The sequence below is a fragment of the Solanum verrucosum genome, unplaced genomic scaffold (assembly GCF_900185275.1).
Source record: "Solanum verrucosum unplaced genomic scaffold, falcon-dt-bn FXZP01000118.1, whole genome shotgun sequence".
Taxonomy (NCBI): domain Eukaryota; kingdom Viridiplantae; phylum Streptophyta; class Magnoliopsida; order Solanales; family Solanaceae; genus Solanum; species Solanum verrucosum.
Window position 1 is genome coordinate 997,211 of NW_026020568.1, and position 20,390 is coordinate 1,017,600.

Genomic DNA, 20,390 nt, shown 5'->3' on the forward strand with positions numbered 1-20,390 from the left:
TTGAATTTCTTCATCAAACTTGATGCCCATAACAGATAATTGGTTCATGATCCCCTAAAAATTATTCAGATGATCTGTCATCGGAGAACCATCATGATACTTTAAACTCATCATCTTCTTTATTAAGAACATTTTATTGTTGTCAGTTCTCCGAGCATACAAACTTTCAAGATGCTCCCATAGAGTTCGAGCATGTGTCTCCCTAGAAATATGGTTCAACACATTATCATCAATTCATTGCCTAATGAATCCACAAACCTTTCGGTGCAACAGATTCCACTTTTCATTTGTTTTGTTATCAGGCTTTACAGTGATAAAGACTGGTTTGTAAAAATTCTTGACATAAAACAGATCATCAATTTTCCTCTTCCAAATGGCATAATTAACACCATTCAAAGTAATCATTCTATTTGTGTTGGCTTCCATTGTTTATCCCCAAAAATATAGTTATTGCAAATCAAAGTAAATCTTTTCTGATGTGGAAGTTCAGATTATGCTGCAACCACAGAGCATACTCAGATAAAACATTGGCTCTGATACCAATTTGTTGGAAAAAATGCGGACAAGCACCAAAATATATATGGTCAAAATAATGGAAATAAAATGGAAAAATAATGACACTAAGAATTTACGTGGAAACCCTTTTTAATAAGGGAAAAATCACGGGCCAAGAGGAGCAATTGATATTACTATAGTAAGAAATTTTACATTGTAGTCACGAATACAATACTCAAAGTGACTACTACACAATCAAAAAGAATAACACTCTTTTAATTTCCACCTTACTAAAATATCGTTCACACTCTATTTTTCTTGATAGACTATTTTTCTTATATAGTCTATGGCCATACCTCACTTTGCTCTCAAAATATATTTTTTCTCTCTAACTTGGTGTGTTCTACAAATGAGCTAATGAGCTCCTGATGAGTCTAAGATTTGGACTCATTTAGGGCTTTGCTTATATAGATTTAGTGTCCTCAAATGCTTATTTTGTGTCAATAACTGATGTAAAATCCTTGATTTCCAGAAATATGAATTGAGGAACAAAGCAAGGATACTAACAAGCAAAAAGGAACAAAACAGGTTGAAAGGATGAAGAAAGGAAGCCTGGTGATCACCAAGTTCACTTGGTGAATCGTCGAATGGCTATTTGACCGCCTAAAGTTCCAGTGTGTCAAGCCCTGAAGGAAAGAACCAAGTTGGCGATGAAAATGAGTAGTCGGTGAATCGCCGAGTAGTTTCGCGATGCAGTGCTAGACCGCCCAAAGTTACAAACCTTGAGGATGTTGAATGCCAAGGCAGAAGGGAGATGGAAGTGACCAAAGGGCGGCTGGTTCGGCAAGCCCGACTTACTTCGTCAAGTGACTTTTCGCAACACATGTTTGACGACTATAAATACATTTTTGAACATTTAGTTTAGGGCTTTTTATCAATCTTTTAATCAATTACTCTTTAGAACAAATTGGTTTCAAGTTTTTCCTTAGCTTTGAAGGATTGAAGAAATTCACTTTTGAGAAATTGGAAGTGGGTCTTTGAGATTCATCAATTTGAAACATTGTAAAGACGAAATCACTCTTACCAGTTGATGGAAACTCTATTTGGTAATTGTTTTTATCTTTTTATAATGTCTAGCTAAAACCCCAAGTCTTGGGGTGTGATTATGTGATTATGAGCTGATTTAGCTTATAGGTATTGCTAATTGTTAGTTTAAATGCTATTTAAAAGTGAGTTCAATCATTTACTGTGGTTTAATTTAAGAATAGTAGTTGCAAATGCAGTTTTACCTTTGTGTTCTTGACTTGCTAGAGAGAGAGGTTTTAGAACTAAGGTTTTTGATTGATGGTCTGTGGGTATTGGGTTGACCTGGATTCAGCTCGAGAGAGTGAATCCTAAACCCTTTTCCACACATTCAGCTTGAGATAGTGAATGGACTAAGGTGTGGGTTGTTCTTAACTTGCATGCTTGTTGATGTTTGAGAGAAATCAACTTGATTCGGGGTAAATTGTTTGAGAGAAAATTTACATCCCTTATAGTCTAGCTTACTCACTAATATCTAGTTATTTTCTAATAGTTGCAATTACCCATTTGTCTATATTAGCCTATAATAGATCACATCCCAAGAACCCGTCTCATTATTGTTATTTCGTATTATTTGCTGCTGTTTGTAGTTGAAAATCAAAACCAAAAACCCCCATTTGACATTCGTGTCACCCCTGATTTGAATGATGTCTTTATTCGATAACTTTTATTCCTATGACTGATTTGACCACATTTATACTTCCTAATTGAATCTTAAACACATATCGCTCCCTGTGGGATTCGACCCCAACTCATTTAGTTGGATTTTATACTGATTAACGACTGTTGACGTTTAAAATTGGATGAAGTGTCTTTGAAACGTTATTAATCCGCTCCTTTTATATAAGAAATTTACAACTAATGATGTCACCAATGACATCATTAAAATACTTAAGTTTCAAACTTTGCAACTATATATGTAGTTATATTGATAAGATTTAATTGGTATGTAGTTGTACCAAAGTAAGACTTTAATAAAATGGGGTTGGAACCCCACATGCATTAGTATGAGAAGTATCAATTTTTCATATTTTTTTATATAATTTTCTAATATTTAAAATATTAAATTAATAATCTAATTCAATTTAACTTTGAAGATTAGTCAAATTAATTCAGTATTTACTAATACTCTCTCTGTTCAATAATACTTGTCAATTATTAACTTTACACACTTATTAAGAAATTATAAATATAAGCATAATTTTACTATATCATCCATTAAATATAATAAATATTACAATGTCTTGAAAATATGATAGATAAATGATTATAATTAATTGTAAGGGAAATTAGGAACTAAGTGTAAAAATTATGCATTGATTTCATAAAGTGAACAAGTATTACTAGACATCCCAAATAGTATAGTGGACAACTATTATTGGACAGATACATTTATCTTCTTGGTCAGACATATTTTGTCTGGTTTTATTCTTAAGCAAAAGTCAAACATAAAAGCATATATAACTCAATTTTTAAGATTAGAAGTTCAGAACCATATTAAGCTTGAATTATCTAAGGGCTCGTTTGTTTTTTAAGATGCAATGTGTGAATATGAATATATAGTACAAATCCGAATACTAAAATAGTACTATATTTTTAAAATTTGAACAGTGAACCATAAGATCGTAATTTTGTTTAGAAGAATAATTTCAGAAATCTCTTCCTGATATTTGTTTTATCACAATTGTCTTTTTATGATTTACCATATTACGTTTACCTTTCTTAATTTCATTTTTTTTAGTTTCCCACCGAATATTTATTACCCATATTGTATTCTTCTTTCCAAAGGAGAAAGAAGCTAAAGAAATTACCACTCATAATCAGTGTTAAAAAATAAAAATATAGTGTTTGAGATTTGAATTGAAACTTTAAGGTGGATTTTGAACTCCTAAAACACCAATTCAACCTCTACTCGACTCTTGTGTTTAGGGGATTCAAAATCTATGTAATATATATACATTAAAAAAAATAAAAGTTATCTTATGTATAATGTAATTGTTTTACTCAGAAAAATAAAATAAAAATGAACTTGTTTTGAAAAATCGACTAAACTTATGACTTGAGAGAAATCGATTTTCCAAATATAGTCGCCACTTAATTTTTGTAAGAAATTAAGAAAACTTATAATTTTTCAAAAGATTTAAAACAAATAAAAATCATTTGAAAACCAAAGAGGTTCGAGGTTCAATTTACATTCCAAGAAGGTGTTAGGCCCTCGAAATGTCCGCTAACTTGCGGTTGACCAACGATTTAACTAAAATATTGACTAATTTTAAAATTGTTAAATAAAGTAAGAAAACCCATTTTTTATTTGGAAGGAAATAAACCTAAAAAGGTTTTTTAAGAATATAACTCATATATTGGCAAGATAACTAATAAATAAAGATAAGCAATAAAATAAAAATAGATATTCATTTGAACATAAAAAAAATGACTTTCTTTTGGGAATTTAATTAAATAGAACCAAGTCAAAATAGAGTTAGTTAATACAAACAATAAAAAAATAAAATTAAAGAGGAAGAGATATTAAACTTGGGCCACTTTGACCAAATTCAAATTGTTGGGCTGGCAGGCCCAACTTCTTTCACCCTGCTGTAATTTCAATTGGGGCTTTGGCCCATTTGCTCCTGAAAAATCTGTGTATACATTTGGTGTATACTGCTGCATACAGGCAGTATTTTGGCCATTTTTCCTGTATATTGAGCTGTATTCTACATGGGTACAGCCCAACTCAATTTTCACGTTTTGACCCATATACTGTATTTTCTGACTGTATACCAGTGTATACAGTAGCTGCATACTAGTTTATATAGGCCATTTTCTTGCATTATTTGCTTCCGAAACCTGTATATCAGCTTTCTTCCCCTGCATTCAGCTTTCTTTTCTTCGAAAAACATTTAAGGTTGACTCGATAAGAAGGACTTAGCCTCCACAACTCATTAGAAATGCGAATGGGAAGGTACTTGAGTCCAATTTGGACTCCACATGAGTTCACATGATACAAAAAATATAAGATAGGAATTTTCACCCAAAATAAATATGGCAACATTGCATCTAAACTATTCCTCAATCAAAACAATTAAAATCCAAAGAGAAAGAATATAAAACAACAATTGTACCAGTGACTAAACTCATGTAAAAGTAGCAAAAGTAATTAAGCTTAAACCACTATTCTAGATAAATTTAACCACTACTCATGATAAACACCAATAGCTAATCGGATTGCTACTAATTCAACATATTTGGCTCCAAAATAGTAACAAAACGTAATCAACGTTAACAACCAATGATGCAGTGAGCAAATTGAGAAAACTAACTAAAGAAGAACTGAAAATTTGATTACTAAATAACAAGCAAAACTTCACTTGATTGCAAGGATAAGCCAAATTGATGCAAATAAAAACAAAGGAAAAGACCAAGTAATTACTAAGTTTGAGCAACCATTTACAGAGAAAAACTGCTTCAACAATCCATCTGTTGATGATTTAAATGCTAGTATTGGCTAGAACCGGCAACCCTTTAAGAACAAGCATCAAGAGCATACTAACCTTTCACAGGATACCTACCATATATAATTTAAAATTAATGGAAATCAACTAAATGGATGAACTGCTACATCCCAAATTTAGACCAATCTTGGAAAATATAGTAGAATATGAACAAAAGAAGCTAAGAAAAATAAGAACTCGTTACTGCAATCCAACAACAAATACAGAATACAACACTCATAGCATTCCAGCAATATCAAGAGACACAACAATTTATTAATCAACAAATGAAATCCTAAAAAGAAGGACTAATAGAACGAAAACAGAGCCAACCACATATCAATGGAGAGGAAACGAAACATAAGACTAAGGATGTTACCTTTTCCGGTGCAGCAAATTGAAAAACGAGCTAATCACGAAGACGATTCCACCACCGAAGTACGACTCCGAGAAACAGAAAGAGGGTCGAGTCCGAACAAGAAACCGACTTGAGTATTCTCTACCTCACTTGTCAATTTTTGGGTCTATTTTACCTTAAAAACTTTGCATTCTGGGTATTCTTTATGTATGTGAACCCTTGCCTCTATATGTGGAATATATTCTTCAACCTCTATTTTACCCAATTTTTTCCAACCTCCCAACAATGAAGAAGGAGAGGGGTTTTTATAGAGGAGATCTAAGGCTAGAAAAGAGGGGGAAACGGGTGAAGAATTTCGAATTTGAAAGTTCGAATTCTCCTGAAGGGATAAGGTCTGAGGAGCTGTAATTATACGATTTTCCAACGGATTTGAATGGAGGATCGTCCGATTGTCGAGTAAGTACGAGGAGGATCGCGAGATGGAGACATCTGGATGATTCTCGGTACGGAAGGAGATAAAGGAGAGAGGAAAGAGGGAGAGGAATCGCGGGCTGCTGGTTTAGTTTCACGATTTTTCCTTGGAGTTTCTGGGTTTACGCGTTGAGGAGGAAGAGGACGCGAGTACAGGGGTCGGGTATGCTGTATGTATTGAATTGTTGTTGAATGAATGGGCTTCTATTGGAGTGGTTCGATTGGGCTTGGGAAATTGAATTGGGAATTGCTAGGCTGCTGGAACTCTTTGGGTATTTGGTGTTGCTGATTGTTGAATAGAATGGGCCTGGAATTGAACTGAAATTGGCCCCAAAAAGTGTGTTTAAGGCAAGGTAATAAGATTGCAATTAGGAAATACCTTTACAGATTGGCCAAGCTAATTAAGGATTTAGCTAAAATTGGATGTAATTCGTGAATTTGACTAAAAACTAAATAAAACGAATTAATATTAATTAATGAACAAGCTTCTTAATCTAACAAAATAAAATAATTAACTTCAATTATGAACTAATTAATTCAAAAATATAAACAATTAATTAACAAAATATTTAAGTAAAAATAAAATATTTTTGAGACGATTTTTGAATATTCAATATAATAAATATATACAAAACTTTATAGACTATATAAATTATTTTAAAAACTATAAAAATGACAAAATTACTTAAAATGCCTTGGAAAATATTTTAAATTTTATAAAGTCGATTATTTCAAATCGTTTGAAATTTAAGAAGCTCGATAATTGATTTATATTGTAGAGGTCCAAAATTGGTGTCAACAATAACTTTTTGTCAAAGGAAGTTCGGACGAACACTCTCAACCACCTCTAGATCCGCTCCTAAATACGATTGTGGCCTTACTAAATTGTATTGAAATACTTACTACAAATAAAGAGCAAATATAATGACTTATATTATATAGTACTGCTATAAATGTAACACGTACATTATTATTGGATACATATATAATGACTTATTATTTCATTTCACGTAGATTTTTTTTATTGAAATTCATCAAATTAAAGTCTTGATGCACATTGAGTGTAGATGTTATTATGCTTGTACTATGGTTAATTCAGCAGCATTGGATTGGATATTTTTTTGCGGTAAATCTCCTTCTTCTTCCCATATATGAGGAAGGGCTTCTCTTATGTTGTGTATGCTCCTCAAGGCGTGATCTGCCCCTGCAACCAAAGTTGAGCTACCCACCTGCACCAAAATAGTCAATCAATTAGCGGTTTAATTGAATTCAGTATTTTTTACGCACATAATATGAATAATGTGTGTGCAAAAAATTAAAATTGTGTTTAGCTAACTCAATTATCCATTAGAAAGGAGGTGGAACTTACAACCACCGTGTGGAGTCCAGCTTGTTTACCACTTGCTATGTTTCGAGCGCTATCGTCGAAAAAAATCTGAAACACGAGGAGGAACAAATTATATTACTCTTCGTTCACTTTTACTTGTTCAGTATTGTCTTGGCATAGTGAAATTTCACAAAGTGAGGTCTGGAGAGGATAAAGTGTACGTAGACCTTACCTCTATTTTCAAAAGGTAGAGATTCTGTTTTTGAAACTCGTGAAGCAAATTTAAGTATAGTGAACAAGTAAAAATAGACGAGAAAAATATATGAGTACTTACAGTTTTGTTTGGATCAAGGTTTGCAATCTGAATAGCAGCCTCCATTGCTTTGAGAGAAGGCTTGCATAAAATAGTAGCATTATCCTCTAAGGAAGGATTCAGAGTTTCAAAGCATATAATACCTTCAAAACAATCTCCCAGTCCCAACTTGCTCAGAACTCTAATTGCATGTGCTTTATCACCATTTGTAAATATCTGATTAATTTACCAAGCCAATATAAAAAAATATTAATATTTCTCCTAACTTGCAACCGCGCCTTTTATAGGCTACAAGTTAGAAATTTCGCTAAAAATGTACTTACAATTTTGCGTTGTGGCATGGAAAGTAGGAGGTTCCTTAGTAGTGGATCAGGTTTTAGCACCTCATATGGCAATCTTCCATGCACATATTCATGAAACTTGTCGTTGTCAAATTCGTACCCCAGCTCCTATATCAGGCACGGAAATTAAGAAAGAAATAAAGTTATATAAAACGTACTAGTAGTGTTGATTAAATATGTCATGGTGCATTTATATGTATGAGTTGACCATAAAAATTAAAATCATGTGGGTAAAATGAAAAGTTAATTAATTTAAACATACGATGAAATATTTTCAAATATATAAATGTTTCATTCTCTTTTTAACAAACTAAAAATGATGATTTTTATTTTTTTTACCTTCAAGCCTGCCATTGTTGTGCCGTATTCTCTGTATAAATCCAAGCACATTTTTGGCACTTCACTTTCTTCAATATTCAGGTGATGCAACATATATTCTAAGAAATTAAACAAGAATATGCTAATTAATTAGCCAACAATATATTATGTATTATAATTTTATTGGTTATTTACAATTGGTACATGACAAGATAATATATATAAAGTATAGTATACCTTCTATATTTTTGCGACAAGCTAGGTTGACACCTGAACTAAGAGGATACAAAGTGTCATCCATATCTGGGTAAAACAAAAATACATTAATTTTGATAAGAAAATTATTCAATCTCTAGTCTAGCAATAATAAAGGATAGTTCCAGTGGCAAATTTATGTGTAGAAATTGGGTCACCCGAACCTGTGGTCATCCGACTAAACTCGATATATTACTTGTATAATTATTAAAGAACATATTAAATAAACACTTGTGAACCCGTTCTTAAAGTTGCTGGATGGTTCACTGGTTTGACAGTCAGGTTTTAACACCAAGGTCCTGAGTTCAATCTCAGTCAACCACAATTCACTTCAATTTTTGTAGTAACTAATAACACTAGTTTTTTCAAAAAAAGAAAAACGAAATTCTAAAGCAATGGTGCACCCGTTTTCTTGAAATCCTGAATTCGCCTCTGGATAATTCAGTACACTAAAACTTACGCTATGCACTGAATTTAGGGAACATATACATAGTAATGTAACCAAATTAAATAATAATAATTGAAAAAACATACCAAACAACAGACACTCATACTTAAGAGTGTTGGACCTTGCAACGCTTTCCATTCTCAAGAGTAGCTTCACCTTGCTATTACATGCACAAATATTTTGAAATGTCAGTTCGATTGGCCACACTTTTAAAATTTATTTATTTTTAAAAATATTTTTTATTAAAAATACTTTAAGAGATGTAATTTATGTTTGACAAAATTAGCTAGCTATTTTATTTTTTTTACCAATATTTCAAAAGTGCTTTCAGAGAAAAAAAATATTTTTTTCAACTTTTTTCAACTTAAGCTAAATCTTTAAAATAAGTAATTTTAAAAAACTAACTATAGTTTATTTCCAATAAGCTTGACCAAACATAATTATCAAAATTCGATAAAATCTCTTAATTAAGAAACTGATGCTTTACTTGAAACTTTTTCCTAGTTGGGGAGGAGAATGAGGATAATCAAACGTATATTTCATATAATCAAAGAATTATATTAATTCAAATACTAAATAATTAAAACAATTTATTTTCTCAATATCTAAATTTGTAAAATTCATTTTTCCTTAAAAGTTAATAAATACTAATAAATTTTAATAAAATACTAAATTAATATAATACTATATAATCAATAGAATAAAATGATAATGTTTAGCAATGATGATTATGAATGACGATTACTGATTTTTCAATTTAAAGGGGTATAAGGCTATATCAAATAACCAAGTTCAAAAGAGTAAATAAACTACTTCATCCGTCCCTATTTAGTTGTCCACTTTAGAAATGACACACAGATTAAGGCAACATTGATTAATATAGTGAAGTGTCAATTTTACCCTTATAGTACAATTTACAATTCCAAAATAAATTCACTCAAGATAATTAATCAATGCTAGGAAGTTCATAAGCTTATTTACTTTATTTATGACAATTTTATTTAAATAAGGGTATAATAGAAAAAAAAATTGTTATCCTTTTTTTATTTGTCAAAATGGACAACTAAATAGAGACAACTAAAAGAGGAAATATGAACAACTAAATAGGGACGGAGGGAATACTTTAGAATGAATCTAAATATAAAAGTGCCAAATTTAAAGGAGTCTTTAAATATTCTGCCAAAAATAATTAAAGTAATTGATAAAAGCAAAAGATGTTGGGTAATATAAATTATATATACTACAAATCAAGAAAAAATGAACTTCTATTACGAAAGTCATAAAGCACAATATAAAAACTAAAGCAAGCATGTAAACGAATATATTAATCATCATATTAATATATTCGTTTACACGATTAAAAATATAATGAGATGATTAAGCTTTTAAATCAAAGGTCTCAAACAAACAACTAGAGAGTGTTTTGATCAAAATGGTGAATTATTTTGATCTTTTATATATATCATCTTATCCAAATAGTTTTTAATGTATATAAAAAGAGTATCATTTTGGTCCTTAGCCCTAAAAACTAACCGAAAAATAAAAAAGTTGTTAAACTTAATAGTGGGTCCCACAGTTGTTGGACCCTTTCTTCCTCCCTCTTTCTTCTGCCATTTCTTCTTCTCCATTTCTTTTCTCCACCACTTTTTCTCCAATTTCCAATTGATTTATTTTACAGTTCACTGTCAAAATCCTCTCTTACATACAAAAGTTTCTCCAAATTTCAAAAAATGTTTGTAAATTCAAAACCCATTTCAACAAATCCAATTCTGCAGAATGTCACTTTCGTTCTCTCTAAGTAATTCAAACACTTTTTTCAGTCTCCTAATGTTGCAAAGCAAATACACGATTATATCTTTTTAAATTAAAAAAATAAAAACTGAACGGACAGAGATGGAAAATAAAAAATTTACCAACATTTTTTTAAAAAAATTGAAGAAATTTTTGTATGTAAGAGAAGAATAAATCAATTGAAAATTGGAGAAAAAATGGTGGAAGAAAAAAGATAGAGAAGAAGAAATGGTAGAAGAAAGAGGGTGGAAGAAAGGATCCACCAAGTGTGGGACCCACCGTTAAGTTTAACAGTTTTTTTTTTTACTTTTTAGTTAGTTTTTTGGGCTATGGATCAAAATGATTCTCTTTTTATATACGACTATTTGAATAAGGTGACATATACAAAGAACCAACATAATTCAACTCCTATAGATGAAGGACCATTTTGATCATCTTCTCCTCGATGGGCTTACTAGCAAAATTGTTTGTTAGGCCAAGTAAATTTGGGAAGTTCTAAAGGAGAGAAAACAATACTTTAGTTTATTACTTCATATATTCTTATTTTAGGCGATAATTTTTCTTTTTATATGTTTTAATAGAAATGATATTCATTTCTATATTTTAAAATAATTTATCGTTAGATCTTTTTTACCGGCCTTAATGATATGTGTATATACACACAACACAAAAATAAAGTTCTGGTATGTTTAATATCACATGATCCACAAAAAAATCTATTCTTTTATGCACAAAAAGACTATAATATGTTTAATATTACAAATTTCATAAATCTTTCATTTTTTCTTAAACTTCGTTTTTTGTTGAATAGTACCACAGAAGAGAATAAATACAAGCTTATGTGCTTTAATTTAATTACCTGGTTGATGAAATCTTGAAGAAATGAAGCTAGCTCGACAGCAGCTTCCTGCACCTACAAGATACAAATTACGTATGATATATATAATTGCCTTGATTGGATGATGACTACTTCATGTAGAATTGTAGCTAATTTATAGTAGATTGTTTTTTACTTTTTAAAATATTGGGGGTACCTAACTCCCTATGTAGGAATAATTTTTTATTTTTTGTTATTTTCCATATCTGTGATATGGTCTGATTAAATTCAGATTCATTCATTGCATGATTCATTTTTAAGGGTGACACTCTCAATAAGATTTTTTCCATTCTCTGAGATCTAAACACGAAACTTGATAAAGAGATTTCAACCATCCCATCAAAATTAACGTTCGAATAAATTAGAATGGGGAATATTAGGTAAAGGCCACTAGTGTGCCACTTTGAACTTCTTCGTGGCCCTTTTCCCCCACTTCACTAGTTGGGAATGTGGCATATAGATGAGAGCATGCAAAAATTGTTTACACTATTAATAGTACACTAAATTTATACCAAATTGAAAACGATGGATTTAATTTGGTGAGTATTATGCTCTCTGCCTCAATCCTATTGGACGAATATTTCTTGGACCCCTACATTATTGTAACTTTTTTTTTTTTTTAATGTGTGTTTGGTTTTAATCATGTGTTATAGAAATTCACTGATTTCGACTAATTTAAATTAAGGGATAATTTCAGAGACCTCCCTCCAAGTTTCGCTTTATAACACTCACCTCCTCGTGGTTTACGATATTACGTCTATCTCCCTTATTTTCATTTTCTTGTAACCATTCTTTAAACCTATTTAAAATAAATATAAATTAATTTAGATTTGACATTTTTACCCTTCTATATATTAATTTCTTCATATTAATAAATAAATATTATATATAAAAAAATAACTAATTTAACAAATACTTTAAAAAGTAAATAATCACAAATACATTAATACTATTTTATATATAAAAAAAAAAACTGACCCACCATTTTCACCAAATATTAACTCTTCATCTCCATTTCACCTTTACCAATTCACTTATGATTTTTCCGCACAATAACCCATCATTTTTTGGCAACAATTTCTTCAAAAATCGAAGATAAAAATGAACTCCCCAAGAGAGAAATCCGATAAGAACGATCAATTTTGTTCTAGTTAAACATTTTCACAAGCTAAGAAGAAAAATGATCCAAGAAATAGAGATAAGTAATTGAAAATTAGATCTAAGCTTGCATGAGTGGTCAATAATGGAGGAAGCTATTAGTTTCTCAAAGTAATTGAATTTGTAATTTTGAAAGTGACGACACAATTGTTGATTGCAGCAGTGATGATGATCATCATTTTCTCTAAATACCCACAGCTACTCAAAGTCCTACCCAACCTCCGAACTCTCCTTGGATAGAAGGGTAAAATTGTCAAATCTAAATTAATTTATATTTATTTTAAATAGGTTTAAAGAATGGTTACAAGAAAATGAAAATAAGGGAGATAGACGTAATATCGTAAACCACAGTGGTGAGTGTTATAGAGAGAAACCTGGAGGGAGGTCTCTGAAATTATCCCTTAAATTAAAGTTTTTTTTTAGTATGTTCTTATTTTCTAGTGCTCGAACCTGCAATCTTTACTTAAGAAGAGTTAGAATTTTGAGTCAGTGATTTTGAATTCTAAAAATAACAGTTTATTGGGTTCGTGATAAAATTATTTATACATATAATATTCGGATCAAAACTATTGAATTCTGGCGAATGAATAAATAGACTTATAGCTCTGACCAAGAATAATAACAACTTGCATCACACACCTCGAAGGTTTGACTCGTGTTTTAATTGTGAATGGTATTATGCTTGAAAAAATAGCATCGTCTATTCAATTTATTCTATTTGCCCTTCTCGTTTGGCAATTGGGAAGGTATATCCCCATTGGTGCTAACGCTATACTTTCTTAAGCTCTTAGTGGTTTTAATAGTTGGTTAGGAGCTAAGTTATTCGTGTGTATTTTTTGGTTAAACAAGATTTTATTTATAAACATGCTAAGCTATTACATTAGCATGATACTTAATACAGTGTTTGATTTGCAATTTAGAAATTCATATAACTAATACATAATATTAGAAAGAAATCTATATATTATTTTATGCAGAATATGTACTCCCTCCAACCAACAATAGTTGTCCACATATCTCAAAGCATTAAATTTAATAAAGTCAAAAGATAATATAGTAATATTACCTTTATTATTTATTATTTTTAAGGAATGTGTCAAGTCAATAACAGACAACTATTATTTTAGAACATTGGATAAAGTATATATTTAGCAAATGCCTGCAAAAGAATAATAAATGGATAATATCATTTTGCAGATCACAAAGTACATATTCCTTATTCTCGTCGAGGCTGAATAATACTAGTATATATTAGCAGTCCTAGGTAGGAATAAATTAGAAGGGAAATAAGTCAAACTTATCATGTCCTACACAAATTGTCCAATTTTGTGCTTGATTCTTAAATGTATACCCTTGCTATTATTAAGAAAGAACTTTGTTGTTGTTCCTTGACAAATCTTTTTTTCTCAAAGAATTTGAACACGTAAAATCCACTTATTTCATGTTGAAAATCCATCAAGGGCAAGGGAAAATATAAAACGATTTGCTACAGAAAGGATTTGAATGGACTAAAAATGTAATGGGGAGCAAAACTGAAAAAATTCAGGGTATAAATTCAAACCTTTTTTCCCAAAATTAAATGCTCATAAATTTGGCCAAACAAATTCTAATTTTTTCCCAAGAGATTGTGAAATAGGGCATGTTTGTGGACTAAATAGCTTCCACTAAAAAAAGGGCATGGTTGTGAAAAAGTGTCTTAATTTGACTGACCACGAAGTTTAAGAAATAACGAGACTTTTGAATCTTATGATCTTAAATTAAAGTTGTGGTACTATTTAAAATTGCATGTAGAATGTTGAACTTGAAAAACATACTCAATATAGACCGAGGCACTCTTTCTAGGACAAACTATAAAGGTTGCCTCTGGGACAAACTAAAAAGGAAAGGAGGACGGAGGGAAGTACTATCTTCCTGTCCCTTTTTCTTGCCAGCAGCTATCTTTCTAGTGTAACTTTTCCACAACTCCATGACGTTAAAATCTTAAACAATATTTTGTATAGACTAAAAGGTTTCATCCGGGATAGGACGAATACACGATCTTACTCATCTCCAACACCCATACCTCCTCCCCCCCCCCCCCCCCCCCACCAAAACACACAGAGGATGAAATATGGTGTTGGACAGAGTACTTCCCATGGGAATATGAAAGTGGACACCTCTGGGATATGGAGCAAAAAGAAAATGATACGCCATATGGGACTAGTACTTGAGAGAACATTTTCTGGAAAAAAAACTAAAGTGAAAAATGGAAAATAAAGCATGATTACAATTTCACACATCAAAAAGGATTAGAATTTTCAAGAAATTGCTTCCTCACTAGGTACATCAGAATGCAAGCAGTGTGATGGAATTTCCTAAGAATATATGACAATAACTAGAAGACAATGCAAAATGACAAGAGGGAGAAATTAAATACATTTATTTATTAAAAAACAGTCTTTATTTTTAGATCTTGTACTCATATTGCACAAAAGAAACAGAATATGAACTGCTATGAACCTATAATTGTTGATCCACATAATCACAAGACTGCAACTAAAGTAGAAGTTGCTTTGGCAAAACTGTATTACGTGAATGGTAATATATACACATTTCTTCAGTAATAAATGGTAGTAGTAATTAGTTAATTGGTTAATAAGATGAAAATGAAGAGAGATATACTTTTTGTGCTTCGTCCCGAACAGACTGCAGGTTGATTTTTATCTCCTTACAGAGTCTGCCTTCAATAAGCCGCACAGGCAACCAAAGCTTAGGTTCAACATCGGCAATGTAGGAGAGAGTTGTATGAAATGATTCGTCCAAAGAATCAAGCTCTTGGTCACCACCTGTCTTGCACTGCATGTTTTCACAACACTAAATAACATAAGGGCTTTGACAAAACTGTAAACGTATTTGTTGGTAACATGCAATGAAGAATTCACACCTACACTTCAAAAGGAGAATTAGGTCATAGTTGTAAAATTGTTGCAAATCAGCTTTAACTCATGGATTCAGAGAGATGATTTTCAAGATTTACTTTTTCTAAGCTATGTAGACGTCAGCAAAATTATCAACATGGATTTTACCGCCAATTAATCATACATACATTAAGACATTTTAGAAAGAACAGAGACGAGTTCCAATTGTTGCTTCCATTCCATTTTTAACCTCACATTGCAGAGTTTCTACTGAGTTTCTAAGTGCAAATGAATAGCAAGAGGAGAATATATGTTGCAAATTTGCTAGGGAAAAAATAAGAAAAAGCAGAAGGAGAAGTTATCCAAGGAAAAAAATGCACATGAATAATTCTTGGGGAACATCATATGTTGGAATTTCCATATAGACATTAGACACATATTTTCCAGATACAAAACAAAGGATCTGATAGAAGACGAGTAATAGAAAAAGAGAAGAAAGAATACTATACCTGTTCGATAGACCATTTTCCTTCAAAAATTTTGAAGTCACCTTCTACCATCTTAAACTCAATATCACGCCTCTGACCAGTAGGGAGATCTTCAAGATCTTTCTCATAACAATCAATGACACCTTTAGCATTAAATTTGAGCCCAAATGCCAAGTCTTGCTCGCCAATCTATTAAATATTACAATTTAATATCAGATCACTCCAAGATACTAATATCTTGGAAATTCAATAAGTATGTAGGGCATGCCATCTATTGACTGTAAATTAGAGATTCAAATATCAGATAAGAGTGATATACCAACACAAAACTCATGCTTAAAATAACGAAGTAGCGAACTCAAGAATTTGCCGTAAGGAGAAGTATGTTGCCAGTTGTCAAGGAAATATTTAATTCACATTGAATTGAATGTAAACTTTCTTTCTCTTTGTTGGAGTAATGAGTTTCAGATACACACACGCGCACATACTTTTTAAGAAGTAAATTGATTCGTCAATAGCATCTAGAAGATACAACAGGTAAAAGAGTCAACTACTAGTTGGGAATAGGAATAAGTCTAATTTCACCCATTACTTTTCTAGGAGTATTTAGACCTTATCTTTTTTTTTTTTGATGACCCTGGTGTCCAGGTTAGCTTTCACACATCTCGACTAATTCCACGGAATACCTGCCACCTCTCATCAGCACCAGGTACCAAGTAACTCTGTCCACCAAGGCTAGGACAGATGGGAAGAATCACCTAGTGTTTTTTGTCTCCATTGAGTTTTGAACTTGAGACCTCAGGGTTCTCAACCAATTCATTGATCACTAGGTCACACCCTTGGGTATAGGAGTATTTAGACCTTACCATATATATTTATGTGCAGTAAAATTATAGAAAACTTTTAATATGATTATTAGTATTATTTATATATATGTATATATTTAACTTTTCTTTCACTTTTTTTGTATGATAACGACATGAGTTGACTTAAATGGAGAAACATTGTTAGTGAGGATTCATATAGCTAACTCCAACTTGTTTGGGATTAAGGCGAAGTAGTTGTTGTCCGTGTATGTGTTTTCCTGTGTGAATGTATTTTGAATGCATAATGTCTCTCTGTGTATGGCCAATTAGTTGTAAATTAAACCGATGATCACAACAACATACCAAGTGTAATCCCACAAGTGGAGACTGGGGAAAGGTAGGATGTACGCAGACCTAACCCCTACCTTTGTAGGGTAGAGAGTTTGTTTTTGGTAGACCCTTGGCACCGAGTCACAATACCAAAACAGCATAGAAAATTAACACGATGAGTTGGTTTTTATGTTTGGCGCTTTAGTTTCTCTTCGATCTCGTTCTATATTATTTGTTGATAAGCATATCATATACTGTAGTGTAAGCATGTGTGAAGACTTCTTTCTTTTTTTGGTTTGTATGAGATGCAAGTTGTTAGGGAGTTCTAAATTTTGAACTTGACAAGCTAACATCACCGTTGCACTATTTGACATTTTATGTATTGGTGGTAAGAAGTCAAGTTGATTAGATTTTCATCAGGCAGCGAAGCAACATATGCAATTGTCCAAAACAGGCCTAATGCATGGTCATTGGCAAGCTCAATAGTACCAGCAGTTGCTACTCTTACAACAACTCTTTCAATAGTTTGAATAATTTTAGAAATTTTACAACTATTGAGGGAAAATATTGTGTTGTCAGAAGTTCCTCCGTCTAATATCTTCCAAAAAACAATCAACAATGGCGCACTACCACATCAACGATCAAACTAGTACATCTCTGACAGGATAAATTTCTATAAAAATAAACAATTAAACAGAAAAAACCTGAAGAAGTCGGGCGAAATAGGGTTCCTTCTCAAGCAACTGGGAGACAGCAAGACTAGGGATGAAATCAGCTAATCTTTCATAATCAGTAAGGACTTTCCAAACACTCTGCAAGCTGGCCTTCACAACTACCTTAGATCGAATCCTCCGACGATTCTTCCCCATTTTTTCAATCTCAGTCTCAACGCCGTCCTCCTCCTCATTGCCTTCTTCTCCCGTATCATTCCGATTATCTCCATCGTCATAATCGTCAACGGTAGCGTTTCCCCCGACGTCTACAGAACACGTGACAGTATCAAGACGATATCTTCTAGAGGTTAAGTTAGGGTTTCTGTTGAACCTGAAGCTGAGTGTGGCGACGGATAAGGCAGTGTTGTGGCGGTGCCGTGCGGCAGCAGCTGCTATGGCTTCGTGACGGTAGAAAATTGAAGATAGGGGGAGTGAAGACGTGGTATTCGTATGCCACCACAACTGGTACTGGACTTGCATTTTGGTTTTTGCCTCGGGGATTGGGCCTCTGCTGTTGTCATATTTTCCATTACTCTATTTGCTTGGCAAAATGAAGTACTATGAACTCTAGGCTCACATGCCAGCCAATTAAAGAGTTAACGTGTGTCAAAGATGGTGCTTATGCCTTTTAATTTTAAAGTTGAACAAATAAATACATCTTACCTGGCGTTCTACTTGGCAAATCGTGTCTTAGGTAGCATCCTAATGTATGCACTATGAACACATATATCTATTTGTTCAATTTTATATAAATTTAACTGTCTATTTGTGCTCACCTAAAGTTGAAGAACATAAATAACAACTGAAATTAAATTTAAGGGCACATTTATGTATTACACATTTCTAAGAATTTTAAAATCTTTGTTGATGGTCATCATCTTTTTGAGGTATTAATGGTACTCTTTTTTAAGGAGAAGAAAAAAATTGAAGGTAGGGAAGAAGAAAATGTGGGAGGGGATTACAAAGTAGAGAATCAAACTCTCACCAATAAAGTTGAAGTCTAGATAGTCAATCAACTAAGCTACTAAAATTCTCATATTAATGGTGCTCGTAATGCCTTTTAGAAATATTATAAGCATGCTCTAGAGCTGAATGGGGGATGACCAAGATTCACAGTCTTGGGATATGTTCGATATTGAGGAAAACATTTTTTCTAAAAAATATTTTCAATTTTTCTATGTTTGATCGTCTTAATATGCATCGTTCTATTCATCCCTTCACATTAGCAAGGGATAATTTGCCCTCTATTAGCACATGATCATAGAGTCGAAAGCAGACTTATACAAAAGATTCCAACTAATTTGAGATTGACATAGTTGATTAGCAAGTCCTGTGCAATCTAAAAAAGAGCCTTTAATCTGCTTCATGTCTGTAAAGTTACGTTTATGATCATCAAGGCAATTGAATCCATGTCTATAAGAAGAAGCTTCTATACATGTCAACAGTTATTAACACATAACATGTCAATACATCTACAATTTGAAGACTGCTTTATATTTCTATAAGTTTTCACAGGAAAAGTTAATATACACATTCATAGTTCAGAAGCAGCTTTACAGTTTGTTGACAACTTGAGTACTGAAATATACCTTTAACTAGCAACTTACACCTACGAAGTTTTTGTTTCCTCGATTTACAAATGACAATAGTTCTTTCAATTGCCACAGTCTTGCTTCCTCTTTGCTTGGCTGCAGCACGGCATCTATGTTCTGAACGAATTTAAATGCTATAGCTATCAGCTCCTAACTTTTTTTATTCTAGTATCAGCAATTTCTCAATCTGGTCAACTTTATTCCACATTCCCTTTGTGTTTGTAGGTATGCACACAGAGAGCCATGTGTTGACCCCTATCCTCACTATATGTCAGATTCTAAGGTTATTACATAGGTGGCCAAGTTCAGGTCTTGCATCCATCCATTCTTTGAATGTTAACTCAGCTGGAGAACTGCTGTAGAGATAGGATCTAAATGTGATCAGGAAAAAATATCGCCTGCAAAAAGAAGAGAAATAAAACCGTTAATTTATACAGTTATAAACTTTGCCTGTTCCGCAGCAAAGCACCTTAGATGTAATGTTAACTGGCCATTGCTCTAGGAAAAAGATGGCACCTTTCCATTCCAAGGATGAGGCTAATTGTATAAGACAATATAGCATATGAATGAAGTACGAGCTTCTCAAGGACAATATCTTTATTCAGTTATTTTGTACTACTCCTTGTCCAATATGTGTTCTGTTATCTGTTTTAGTTTGTCCCGGCTCCAACCACTTTCTAGAAGGAAAAAATTGCCAGTTCTAACAACTTTTCAATATTTTATATGCATTTCTGCTGCACAATAGAAATTTCAGCTTTATCTTAAACAAGCGCCCAAAGAAGGACCTCAAAGATGGTGTAGGGGCAGTATGTTTGTTCCTTGTAAACTGAGCATATTATGT

At 32.3% G+C, this 20,390-nt stretch overlaps 3 protein-coding genes across 3 annotated transcripts in view; all 3 read right to left on the minus strand.

The window, feature by feature from the left end:
* Nucleotides 1–6,804: 6,804 nt before the first annotated feature.
* On the minus strand, nucleotides 6,805–9,076 carry LOC125810579 (uncharacterized protein C24B11.05). Its single transcript, XM_049490053.1, has 7 exons — nucleotides 8,984–9,076; nucleotides 8,432–8,497; nucleotides 8,216–8,313; nucleotides 7,859–7,984; nucleotides 7,557–7,751; nucleotides 7,265–7,330; nucleotides 6,805–7,124 (listed from the first exon to the last, which is right to left on the minus strand). Exons 1-7 carry the CDS (start codon nucleotides 9,033–9,035, stop codon nucleotides 6,969–6,971), a joined length of 759 nt encoding a protein of 252 aa, XP_049346010.1. The 5' UTR covers nucleotides 9,036–9,076; the 3' UTR covers nucleotides 6,805–6,968.
* A 6,183-nt stretch (nucleotides 9,077–15,259) lies between these two features.
* LOC125810578 (uncharacterized) lies at nucleotides 15,260–18,509 on the minus strand. Its single transcript, XM_049490052.1, has 3 exons — nucleotides 17,949–18,509; nucleotides 16,130–16,297; nucleotides 15,260–15,558 (listed from the first exon to the last, which is right to left on the minus strand). Exons 1-3 carry the CDS (start codon nucleotides 18,435–18,437, stop codon nucleotides 15,355–15,357), a joined length of 861 nt encoding a protein of 286 aa, XP_049346009.1. The 5' UTR covers nucleotides 18,438–18,509; the 3' UTR covers nucleotides 15,260–15,354.
* A 1,268-nt stretch (nucleotides 18,510–19,777) lies between these two features.
* Nucleotides 19,778–20,390, minus strand: part of LOC125810566 (uncharacterized) — a 28,520-nt gene continuing 27,907 nt past the window's right edge. The window contains exon 19 of the mRNA XM_049490041.1: nucleotides 19,778–19,947. Coding sequence (XP_049345998.1) covers nucleotides 19,821–19,947 — 127 coding nt within the window. The 3' untranslated portion in view covers nucleotides 19,778–19,820. The remainder of the gene's footprint in view (nucleotides 19,948–20,390) is intronic.